At 42.5% G+C, this 12,666-nt stretch overlaps 1 protein-coding gene across 1 annotated transcript in view; it reads left to right on the top strand.

Moving 5' to 3' along the window:
- Positions 1–1,187: 1,187 nt before the first annotated feature.
- The window catches only part of TRMT11 (tRNA methyltransferase 11 homolog), a gene marked incomplete at its 5' end in the record, with an annotated part of 29,248 nt that continues 17,769 nt past the window's right edge, over positions 1,188–12,666 (top strand). The window contains 7 exons of the mRNA XM_082481013.1: positions 1,188–1,262; positions 4,910–4,975; positions 5,707–5,780; positions 7,728–7,809; positions 7,905–7,997; positions 9,012–9,146; positions 11,459–11,615. Coding sequence (XP_082337139.1) covers positions 1,188–1,262; positions 4,910–4,975; positions 5,707–5,780; positions 7,728–7,809; positions 7,905–7,997; positions 9,012–9,146; positions 11,459–11,615 — 682 coding nt within the window. The remainder of the gene's footprint in view (positions 1,263–4,909; positions 4,976–5,706; positions 5,781–7,727; positions 7,810–7,904; positions 7,998–9,011; positions 9,147–11,458; positions 11,616–12,666) is intronic.

The following is a 12,666-nucleotide window of genomic DNA, read 5'->3' as shown; positions in this document are numbered from 1 at the left end:
TCAACTGCTGAGGTGAGCAAGTCTTATCCACTGCTATGTCTTTTTCTTTCCCTTCTAGGAAAGTTCATGTTTAGATACGATTTCACATTTAGATATTTTCTTGTCAATCGTCAGGGCTAAAACTTCATAGCAAACCTCAGTTCTGGTTACTGCAGGAAGAGATAACTGAAGAAGCTGCAGGATGAGATTATGGAGATGCATAAAGAACGCAGCCCGTGCAGTGCCCACAGGTCATGAGCAAAATTGTAGCCATCTAGAAAAAAAAAGCCGCCCAAAAATCAGCACAGAAAACACTGAACATGAGTTCTGTGCTGAGCTAGCCTGGTCCTCATAAAAAGCTTACCGAAATCGGGATAAGCCGACCCTTTCAGCTCAACATAACAGGCAGATCAGTGAGTACGGGATTATAGTTGTCAAGTCTAGATGTTAAAATAAAACAAAATATAAGCTGCAATACAAAAAAAAAACCAACACCTTTTTCGCCCCTGCTGGCTAGTCACATCTCTGCCCCTTCCCCGGCAATCTGTTTCTCGCCCCCATCTGCTCCCACACCCACCTCGCCGGCCCTGTCCTCCTTCCCACGGAAAAACGAAGGCGATTCCTTTGGCGCCTGTTAATTAATTGTTATTCAATGACCTGCCCCGCTGCTGCCAGCGAGGGCAGGTGAGGGCCGGGGGGCGGCAGCGGCGCTGCCGGGGGATGGTGGGGGCGCGCCCCGGCCTACAGCCGCCGGGGGCCCCCGGCCACCCCCGAGCCCGTGCCCTCGCTACGCCTGTATTTACTGATTTCTAAACGATATACACACGGCGTGCGTTATAAAGCACACACAAAATATGAATATATTTAAAAACAAAAAAAAAAAGGGGGAGGGGAACGGACGAAGATGAAATCGGCGATAATTAATTAGGAGTACTGCGCCCTCCCGCGCTAGCGGCGGCCGCCGCTCTGGGCCGGCTCCGCCCGCAGAGCCGCCGGCACCGCTCGTACCCAGCGCTGCGGGGAGGCGGGACCCCACACGGGGCGGAGGGGGTTCCCTCTCTCACACACCCCTTACCGGTGCCCGCGGCCGGGCCCACAACGGCGCTGGGCCCGCCGAGGCGGGCGGGCGAGCTCCTCCCGCTGCCGCTCCCGCCGCGGCGCTGGGCCCGCCCGCCGGCGCATGCGGCCCGGGGAGGCGGGGGGCGGACATGGCGTTGGTGGCCCCCGCGCTCCGGCGGTACCTGCTGCTGCTGGCGCAGGAGCACCTGGAGTTCCGCCTGCCGGTGAGCGCCTGCCGGGCCCAGGGTTGGGGTTGGGGTTGGGGTTGGGGTTGGGGTTGGGGGCCCGGCGGGGTCGGCCTGCTGAGGCTCTACCCTCTGCAGCGGTCCCGGGCAGCGCAGCCCCGGGCGTGCCCGGGAGGCGGCCTGGCCCCGGCGGGGCCTCTCCCGCTGCCCGCCCCGCGGGGGTTGGGGGGAGCGGGGGGCACCTAGTGCCCCTTCACTCACCCCTCTCCGCGCCCTGTGGCAGGCGACTCTCCCCCTCTCCCCCGCGGCGCGGGGCTGCCTCGTTTACCTCAGCCCTGCAGCGGGCGGGGGCTTCCTCCTCCTGCCCCCGGCCTCCACGGCAAGTTGGCGGCTCTCTGTGGCGAGTTGGCTCTCCGCGGCGAGGTGGTGGCTCTCCATGGTGAGGTGGCTGTGGGGCAGCGCTTTCCATGTTGCTCTCAAGAGCATTTGGAGCCAGGAGGGGGTTTGCCAGCAAAGTACCTGGAGCTCCAAATAGGAAATGGAAGCTCGGAGGAAAAAATTATGGAAATATGCCTGAGGTCCTGTTTTGGTGGCTTTCTAGTTTGTTTAAGCTATGTAGGTGCTCCAGCTGGTGTGGTGTTGGTACATAAATGGCCGGTGCTGCCCTGGCGACACGCGAGGTCCTCTCTGTCCCAGGTGTTGATGGTGCTGCATGGGGCAGGAGGTGCAGATATCTTCACTTTCTGGAGGAAGACGTGGGGAGCAGCGAGGAGGGGGCTTCTCTGAAGTCCTGGTGCCTGCACGCATGCCAGGGCCAAATGGAGATCTCCAAGGCCTTGGCTGGTGTCCTGGTCGCGAGCCTCACTCCTCTCCATCGCACCGGCGGCACCAAGGGTGGCTGACTTCTGGCTTGTCGTCGTGAGCGTTTGTGTTGGTGTGGTCGGAAGGGTTCGTGCTGCACTGGCCGATGTGGGGTCACGGGGGGTAGACCCGCTCCTGCGGTAGAATGGCGGCGTGTCCGGTGTGGGCACCGGGTCCTGCCTCCACTGCTGCGCTCTGCTTGTCATTCGCATCTCTATGCCAGCTGGTTGCAAAATTTGGAGTGCAGATTTTGTTCCCCGACACTAAATTTGGTTTTATCTTATCAAGTGCTATTCACAGAAATAATAAAAAAAAAAACCCAGTTGCAACTCATGTGATGCTCCCTGGTATTTTTCATGAGACCCTAGTGTTTTTTTGTGGGTCCTTGGTAAATGTCTAGTTAAGCATACACTCATTTTCCATGTTTATAAGGCAACCCTCTTGTTTGTAAATTTAACTTGTGATTCTTTTTTTTTTCCCCATGATGACTTACAGAGTTACTACACACTGTAAGAAAGTTTGACACCTTAAGTACTCTTTAGGCAGCGTCTTGAAGAGCTAGTAATATGATATCCAGGGTAATATGTTGCTGTTTAAAACAGTGCTGAACTGCAGAACTATTTTGTTACAATTGGTAGGTCATCAGCACACACGTGTTAAATATTTAATGTGTTGCATCATTTATTTTCCTTGCTTTCATTAAGGCTTTCTTTTGTGCATTGTTTTTTATTCTCTGCTTTGTGGGACTGGAACATAAATCTATTTATTTGTGGTCAACCCATTTTTTGGCTTGAGGGAAGGTCATCAGATTAAGTAAAAAAGACGATATATATGTAACATAAAAAAGTTGGGTGTTTTTTTCATCAAGGTTGTAGTTGCACTTGGCTGATACAGCTGCTGAAGAAAGCAATTCCATTTCCCTTTTCTTGTACTGTGGTGACTGCTCAGCCACATGTTTGGTTTTGTGATGAGCTGTGTTAGGGACCTCCTGATTTCTCTGAAAACCTAACACAATGAGTAAGGACAGATTTTTCAGCCAGATCAGCTGCCTGATCTCCATCTCTGCCACACTTGTGTGTGGGATAGGAGACGACTGCTTTTCCTCTGGTGGTGGTGCTGAATCGCAAGAGCTGAAGGTGTTTGTTGAAGTCCACATTGATTGTTAAGTGTCTGTGGAATAAAATTCTGTGTTTCGTATTTCTTAGTCTATAGGAAATGCTGCTCCATAGTCAGGCATTTCTCTTTGGTTAGGTTGGATACAGAGGGGTAACATCATGCACCCTGTTTTCCAGCACAAGGTGGCTCTAATGGACAGATAGGTGCATGTCAAATGTTTTCTTATCAGTACCTTCAGGCAGATCTGTTCCAGTGCTTCACTGTCTTTACTCTTCGAAGGATCTTCCCAACCTCTCATCCGGAGCACTGCTGTGTTCTGAACCCAGTGCTTTTGTCTCCTCCATATTAAACATTGAAAACAGATTATTGCCTTCCTTTATCACAGCAACCTTTAGCATGTGTAGAGGTCATGATTGTGTTTCTCTCCAAGCCTTTCCTCACAGGCCATGTTTTCTCAATTGCCATTCTTGTCACTTCCCTGTTTACAGGGAATATTACTGGGAGCATGTGATGATGACACCAATTCATGTCTAAAATCTCAGGTCCTTTTGGTGTCCCAGGCCCATACAATGAAATAGTTATGCATCGACTTTTATTTTCCTGAACCAACCCCCCTGTTTTCTCCAGCGTTTCTTATGCCTTTTCTACAGAAATGGAAAGATGGAAATGAATGGGGTAATGTCCCACTGAAGCCATGTGCTAGTGTTATGTAGGGGTTTTCTTTTCCTTCGGTTTTTGGGATACTTCATGGTAATCTTCTTATTTACCCACTTGGCTCAAATCTAAGCCAATATAAAAATTTGCTTCGGTGTTCTTTTGCCAGTAACATTCAGAGGCTGCAGTGTGTTATTTCTAGTGAAGGGGCTGCGTGAGAAACATCCCCAATGTTTACCTCTCGTTTCAGTTCAAAAGCATTTTTAGTGTGTGTTTTTTTTAATTTTTACTTGCTAGCTTGTTTCTTGGAGATTTGCTGTTTCGTGTGTTCAATTTACGATCTTTGATTTAGTTTACTCTGGAAAACACCTACTGAAGGAAACTGTTGAGATACCTGTAAAGCAGAGAAGTAACAGAAGAGGGATTGATATTCAGTGCTGGATTTTGCCCTGAGCCGGACTGTTACTAGTGAGACATTGCTTTTAGGTGAATTAGTCAGAAAAATATTTTAGGAATAGATAGAATAATGTTGTAAGAGAAGTATTGTTGTGAGAGTCTAGGATTGAACAGTAAAGGTTTCAGTGAAAGAGAAAATGCAAAACGGTGGCATTTGATTACTGAGATTTGCCTAACTTGATCTTACTGTGTTGTATACTGTACAACTTTTCATAACCTAGCCGTAGCTTGTTCCTTTGCAACTGGGCTCTGAGAAAGGTAGTCAGCTGCTTTTATAGCAGGAGAGTTGATTTTTTTTCAGTTCACGAACAGTACATACCCGCTGAATTTATTTGTGAACCTCTGCCCTATCCATGCAACTACCCTAAGAGTGTTTCACTCTCAGTTCCCACAGTAAATCAGTAATAAACACCATTCTTTCTTCTGTTGCTATCTCTAACATTTTGTTCATAATCCCTATGGAGGTCACCATCTGCATTAGAATTTAGGGTGTGCTGCTTTTCTTTTTCTTTTTTTTTTTTTTTTTTTTTCCCTGTCTTTAAGATGTTAGTTAATCCTCCTAAAACCTAACCTTTATATTCTTTATATTTTCACTTTAGGAAGTAACATCTTTGCTCTCACTTTATGGTGGACAATTCAGCAGTGAGCAGGAAATTCGTGTAAATGTAAGTGAGGACCAAATATTTTACTTGAGTGCATGTATAGTATACAAGTATGTTATTTATAGTAGTGTTATTAAATGTGGGTAACTGAATAAATTTTGACGTTTCTTAGGAAAATAAGGTATCTCCCAAAACCAACTAATTCTCAATTTCAGTGAGGACTCAGAGTTGAGTAAAAGATGCTCAAAATGCACCTCAGGGTGTCTTCATTTAACAATATGAAAAGAAACAGTGCCATCTGCTGGGAGGCTCTCCTTTTCATAATAGCTGAACTATTAAGACATTCAGCAGCAGTTTGAATTTGGTGTTTGCCTCTAAATCAAGGAGACAACGCATCCAGAAGAGTGAAGCTGTATGATTCTGGTCTCAGTGCTTAAGTCAGAGAACGTCACTGAGTTTTAGTTACTAGTTGTGTGTAATGAAGTCTCAGGATTCTCTAGAGGATGAATAATCTAGAGGAGCATAAACAAACAAATAATATTCTACCAAGTCAAAGATATGGTGGGAAAATAAAAGACCTAATAACATTTCTCAGTCACTGAAGCTGAGTATAGTTTTACCTCAAATTTAATGTTTTATCCTTACATTTTCTGTACAGTTAACTTTTTTTTTTTTTTAATTTTTTGTCTTCAGCATGCATGTTCTGTTTTTATAGAACAGAATTCTTTAATTGTGTCATTCGTGTGACATCCTCTAGCTAGGCATTTACATCACTTATCTTCTCTTTATTTCAGTCTCCATTTTGGATTCTCAATATTCCTTCGGAAGAGATGGCAAGGGGACTAATGAAACGGACAGTATGTGCAAAGTAAGAGGTGAAAAACCTTATAAGGGATAACGTAGGCTGTGGAAAATTGTTCCACTATATTGTGGCAAATACCAATTTTGTATAGAGTCTTAAAATGAACAGTCTCTGATTACCTCTCGAACTGAGGAGGTGTTACTGGACCCTGTAGAACTAATTATGTAGCACACCTGTCCTCTATACTTAGTGTACGATCAACACAACATCTTGAAATGGTGTTCTTCATTGCAGAGCCAGTACTTGTCTTGTCGTGTCACTGATGTTTTAGTCAACCTGAATAATGTTTATTTAGTGGCTTGTTCTAAAATGTGTATGGAATTAAAAGATAAAAACAGTGATACATAAAAACTGAAAATTAAGTTTGGAAGAGAAGGGTAGTGATTCCTTGTGCTGGTATCTAGCCCTCAGCTCAGATCACTGCAGCAGAGGTCCTTCTAGAACATTCAAGAGCACAGGAATATGCCAGAAAGTGAGTGTTCCAGCTGCTTTTGGTCTTTTTTAGAGGTGTCTGAATAACGTGCTTTCCAGTGAGGCTTGAGAGATACGTCAGGTATGGTTGAGGATGAGAAGCAGCATAGCTGTGGTGTGGCTCTCTGACCATGCTAAATTTGGGGTGTCTGTGCTGTCCTGTTCAGGGTTAGTTGGGGTGGCTCTGCAGAGCATTGCATGGTCCCTGTCGAGTGCTTGTTGTGTCAGGTATTCGGTTTTACCCACAATGACTTGGGCTGTCCACTCTTACCTAAAGAAACCCCATGTATACAAAATTGTCCTTGTGACAGTGTGTTTCCAATGGGGATAAACTGTACTGCACTTCAAAAAGCAGCCGTAGGCAACTAAGAAAGTAAAATATGACAAAACAGCTTGCAGATATTCCATATGCCATGCTCTTTCAACTGATATATGCTTATTTTATGTAGAAAGCATAACTGGCTCATGGTTTTTTAGTGGTCTACTACTGATTGTTGGGAGATATGTTAGTTTTAGAGTAAGATTGCTGGAACATCTCTGTTGCAGTGCTAATGAATATTAAAAGCTCTGAAGCATACATTTATTGAAATAAAATCTCCCTAGCATTTTGTTGGTTTTTTTTTTTTTTTTTCAATGCATATGTAAGTGTAAAAGTAAAAACTGGGACTGAAGATGTAAGAGCTTCTCCAACAGTTGAATAAAATTCAAAAATGAATATTCGGTTCTCTTTAGTACAGCCTATGCTGTCAGCATTTTTGTTGCTCCATCTATAAATATAGTTTAAATTCTCACAGTAGGTGAATCAGATGCTTTAGGAAAAAAAATAGACACTGAAAAATGTACTTTTTTTCAGGGTAAATGCAGGTTAGAAATGTAGCCTTAAATAATTTATTCAGGAAAGAAATTCTTTAACAAAATAGCTTACCACTGGACCTTGATGTCTGCTATTGTCACTTAGTAAAATGTGGTTCTCTTATTTTTGTTTGAGTGAGCTAAACCTTTGAACATTTTGAAGATTTTCCTTCAGGAGTCATCTTTGAAAAGGTACTATGTGGCACTGCTAATCCTTAAAGACTGTGTTTATGGTGTGTTGCAAATGCACATATGAGTGTTTAACAGTATATGCAGTGACATGAGGATTCCTGTACTAAAAGGATATTTTCTTTGACACTCGGTTGGGATATTCGAATGCTAGGGAAAAGATCTATGATGTGGTGTTGTGCCTTCATTACAGTAGAAATTTACCTTTCAGTATATTTTACCAAACAAAAAAGCATCATTGAAATACTAGTTTCGGATTAAAAATAAGTGTGTCCCTGTTAAGAACAAAACTCAGGCATGTGCTGAGAGTTAAATAACGTGCTTCAATACTCCATGAAGCAAAGCCTAAATACATTGGCCAAGAAGGTTAAAAAGACTAAGTGTCTTTAAGGCATTTTCCCCCTGCCCATGACTGCACTCTAAAACACTTTGTAATTTCAGGTCTATATTTGAACTGTGGGGTCATGGAAGATCTGTGGGGGAGCTCTATGCATCTTTGAAGAATTATCCAGTGGACAAGATGGTATGTGTATAAAGAATCTGGATGATATGGTTCCTTAATCATACTGAATAGCACTGCAGCTGTACTAATGAAAGTATCTTTGCCTTTTTTTGCAGCTTCCATATCTACAGTCAGACTCTACTTACAAAGTACATATTCATACATTTAATAAAACGCTGACCCAAGCACAGAAAATAAAAAAGATAGATGTAAGTAGGTGTTTAATCTTGACGTTTAATTTAATCTATTCACGTTGTTGTTATTCCATGCTGTCAGTGTATGTAGGATTGGGTTTCCTGAAGATCTTAAAGCAGTTTATAGCTTATGTCTTACAAGGTCTAAATGAGATCTTTGTGTCTGAATTAACATTCCCTCAAAATTCATGACTTTGTATTTTTTTTTCTAAACAGACCATGTAAGGCATGTACAAAGAGAAACAAATATCACTGCTGATTTCAGCCCAGTGTGCTGGGGAAACTGAATCTTATTGCCCAAAACTGTAAGATTCAAATGGCTAGAGTTAGGTGCTAGATTTTTGGAAAATCTGTTACTTGATCTCGGTGTTAGGCATTTATTGTTGCAGAATGTGGAACAAGTGACTTTAGTTGCAAGCTGTGGATTGTGTGCTGATTTCCTGTTCTGCCCTTATGCTCTTGTCTTCACTTGTGCTCTTCTCCTAACTATCCGTATTTTAATTAGGACATTTTTCTAAATTACTGTTAATTTTTGGTCTTCCACATTCTATTTTAGCAGCTATTTATCCTATTTACTTAATTTACAGAGACTGAAATTATCTGTATTAACAGTAGCTACTCTTTCCTCTTTGTTCAGTTTTCATGTACATGAAATAATGCTGAGTATGTAAATTGGTGTAGCTGCACATCACTGAAATTTTAAATCCCATTGTTCATCATCAGTGTTGTTTTTATAACTTGAGAATTGCTTAATTAATATGTACGTTTCTCAAAAGTTGGGTTCTGTTCAGTTAATAAACGTTATGGCTCCTGATTCCTAATCCTTAATCATTTGAGTTATCTTTATTGACAAGAAAGGCATTTCAGAAATCCAGAGAAAACTGTGAGTGTACCTGTAGTACTAGTCTATCATTACTCCCAAATGGAATTGTGGTTTGGTTTTTGGTTTGTTTTTTATTTGGGGGGGGGTGCGTATTTAAAAAATTTGACCCTGTTTTTTTTTTCACTCTGTTTTTCTTTATTGTATAGGCCCTTGAATTTCTGCCATTCAAAGGAAAAGTAAATTTAAAGAATCCAGAACACATCTTCTGGATTTTGGAAGATTATGGAATGGACCCTAATAATGTTCCAGAAGAGCCCTTTCATCTGTATTTTGGTAGATGGGTGCGTGAGTACGCTTGCTTCAGTTCTTAGGAGCTTGTATTTTCAGGAAAGTGTTCTTCAATTAGATGTAAAAAAAAGTGTTTTAATGGAAGCAGACAATATAATTATGGCTGAATCTGTCACTGCATAATACCCTGATTCAAGTCTTGAAAGTCTTATTGTGACTAGGAAAAACAGATTAATTGAGCAATTTAGAGGTGGAAAAAATTGAAGTTGTATCTGACATCAAACCTTATCTTGCCCTCTGCTGAAGGAACTCAACACGGCAGTGAATCTCTGCACAGCTGTGGTGGTGTATTAGGTTATTGTGGGCCCAGACAGAGCTAAAAGCACCAGCAGCTTGTTTCAAAGATGAAGAAAAATCTACAGAAACTGTACGTGGCTTGTGGCCCCACTGAATTGCATCAGCAATGCTGGAGCATTCAGTGCTTCAAGTGGTCCTGACAGGCTCCTCAACAGAAAGGCACAGACTGATTCCTGAGGCTTTGGACGTCAGCAGGTCCAGCCCACAGGTGTTGCCTGCCCAAGGGGACTCTGACAGCGCAGTGCTGCACAGTAGGAATCACATTCAAAAACTGTCTGGAGCTTGTCATCTGAGGTCCTGATTAAATATGTTCTTGCCTGTTTGGTGTATGCACTCCAAACCCGCTGCATTATTAGGATATCCTAAGGAAATCTGATCTTGTTTATTATCTCTTGTGAGGAAATAGTGGGTCTCCAAAGGATGTCTTCCAGAATAACACCAGGCCAATGGTGGGAATGTGCTTGCAATGTCCTGGGTCAAGGGCAGCTGGAAGGAGGGAGAAACCACTGCTGAGGTTGTGCAGATACGGTCAGGGGCTGTGTACAGAGAAGTTAGAGACCCAAGTGAACTGTTAGCACCTGTGAAGATTCACCATGCCTGTGATAAATGTGAAAGCACCCTGGGTTGTGGCAATACTGCAAAATGTTGCAGCTGTTGTCCCATCTGTGCTGGATTCCTGAAGTGTTTAAAAACTAGTAAACCAACCTGAAAAAAAATAGGCAAGTGTATTTTGTTTACCCAGTAAGACTGATGTTGACTGGAGCTGGGGAACAGTGTTGGAAAAGCTTTTGAATGTGTTTTCTTCCAGAGTGCTTTGGTCTGCTTCAACATATTTTGGAAGTCTGATGTAAAAATGTTAGCATTTGGCCTTTGTTTGTTTTTCCAGTAAATGCTGATCTGTCAACACTATCCTAAATTTATATTTTGAGCGTGACAAAAAAGCCAGTGAAGATGGAAGTTCTGTGTGACCTTCAGCATGTGCGTGTGTATATGCACGCATGTGTTAACGTGTGTTTCTACTTCTCATAATTTTGAAATTCTTTTAACTCTGTGTTATGGTTTGAGAAACACCAAGCAATTTATTGTCATTTAGACAATCATTCTATCACCTGATGACCCTTCCCCACCGGGAAAGGGAATCGGGGGGAAAAAACAAGGAAACCTGAGGTTTGAAATGTAAACAGATTTAATAGAGCAAGACTAGATAATTAGCATTAATAATATTAAAGAACCAATATTGATCCCAATACCAATATAAAATATACAAGGATAACACTCAGCCAATGATATCAATGGGAAGCTGTGTATTCCCAGCAGTAGACAGCAAATGTGGGACACTGCGAGCACTATGGCTTCGGGAGGAAGGGAAGGGCTCAGGGGTCCAGCACCAGGGCAAGAAGTTCTCGGGATCGCAGCCATCAAGGAAGAGATAACTTCACAGTAAACTTTCTCATGTATATTGAATGTGACGTTCATGGTATGAAATAATGCTGTAGACCAGCTTGGGTCAAGTGCCCGGGTCTCACTCCTCCTTGTCCCTGCACCTGGCTAACTCAGAAACACTGCGACCTTGAAACCCACACACCATAGCTGGCTATAAAGTAAATATTTTCACAAATTCAGGTACTAGAGCAGTTTTCCCAGGCATTGGAAGGGAAATTAGTCCTGTGTCGATCAAACCAGGACACTCTGAATTGCCAGGAATTGTTTCCAGGTACCTAGAATAATAGCAAAGTTGCTGTAATTGTTATTTCTTCAGAAGAATTTTCCCTCTAAATTGTTTGTATATTTTTGATCTCTGTCTTGAAGAATTTATCTGGGTGTTGAACCAAGATATCTGTTGCTTGGGAAGAAGTCTGTCATATTTTCAGATGGCAGAAAGCAAGGTGATGTGTTATGAAATGAAGAGTTACCTCTTTGTTGGATGGTGTCACCTAAGCAAGTCTGTTAGCCTGTCTGCTTATATCTTGTATCTAAGACCTTACAGTGATTTTAAATGTTTCAACAGATTGCAGATGGCCAAAGAGAACTTATTGAGTCCTACAGTGTAAAAAAGAGACACTTTATTGGCAATACGAGCATGGATGCCTGCCTCTCTTTCATTATGGCAAACCATGGGAGAGTAAAACCCAATGATGTTGTATATGATCCATTTGTTGGAACAGGTATATTTTTTTTTTCTACTGGCGGAAAAAACTGGGAGATAGCGTTGCTGCTTGCACTGCGCTTTTACCTGGCGCAACGGCTTCTGCTGCTTGACTGATACTTGAGATGATACCAAAGGCAAAATGGTGATTATAAAATGAATGTTTTGTTAACTTGAAAGGGATTTTGGGGGAAAGAGACCAACTTCAGAAGGTGTAAACAGTTTATTTTACACTTCTGACAAGTCTGTCTTCACTGTATTATTTTATGTAACATGGCTTAAACACCAGTTCATGTGTGTCATGGACTGCTTTAAGATCCAAAGTGATGAAGAACTGAAAATTGGCTAGAGCACTCCCTGCAGCCACTTTCAGAATGTTACAAGGAGCAGTATTTTTGGAGATGGCTATTCAGAAGAGTGCTGAGGGCACTTCTGGGCATATAACATGGCCTAGCAATAGTTAGGTTGTAGTGTTCAATATAGTGATCAGTTGCTTGTACCATCATGTCTTGACTTCAGGATAATACTGGTCACACCGTGAATTCTCCCCCGCTGAACTTTTCTTAGTTAAGCCAGGAGGGGGAGCTTTTATTCCACGTATTACTGCGTGTGGCATAGAAGTACTTTTAACTAAAGGGAAACTCGGCTGGTTTGTAGGTGAAATAGAAGATCTATTGTGTCAGGTTGTGCCATTTAATCATACAAGAGTATATTGTGTTAAGTTACCTATCGTAGTTTCTTCAAAAGCATAACACAGTCTGTGTTTCTGGCCTGGATTTTGCTAAACTTTGATCAAAAAGACCACGTGTGAGTGAGATGCATACAATAAAAAAATACGTACATTAATGGAAGGATGAAGAGAATTCACTGCGGAAGTCACTGCAGAGAAGTTAGGGAGAGAGAAGACAACACTGCAGGCTGACTTTTAGGGCAAATTCTTACTAGCACATGGCTTCTCTGTACCACAGAAAACAGACCAGGGATAAATATTGTCAGAAACACAAGGCTTCAGCGAAATATATGTTTTTATCTTAATTTTTTGTTCGCATATGACCTGAATTTTTGCATGC

Source organism: Vanellus vanellus, assembly GCF_965231255.1.
Source record: "Vanellus vanellus genome assembly, chromosome: 3".
Classification (NCBI taxonomy): Eukaryota; Metazoa; Chordata; class Aves; order Charadriiformes; family Charadriidae; genus Vanellus; species Vanellus vanellus.
Note: the sequence above shows the minus strand (reverse complement) of the source record. Positions and strands in the feature narration are given on the sequence as shown.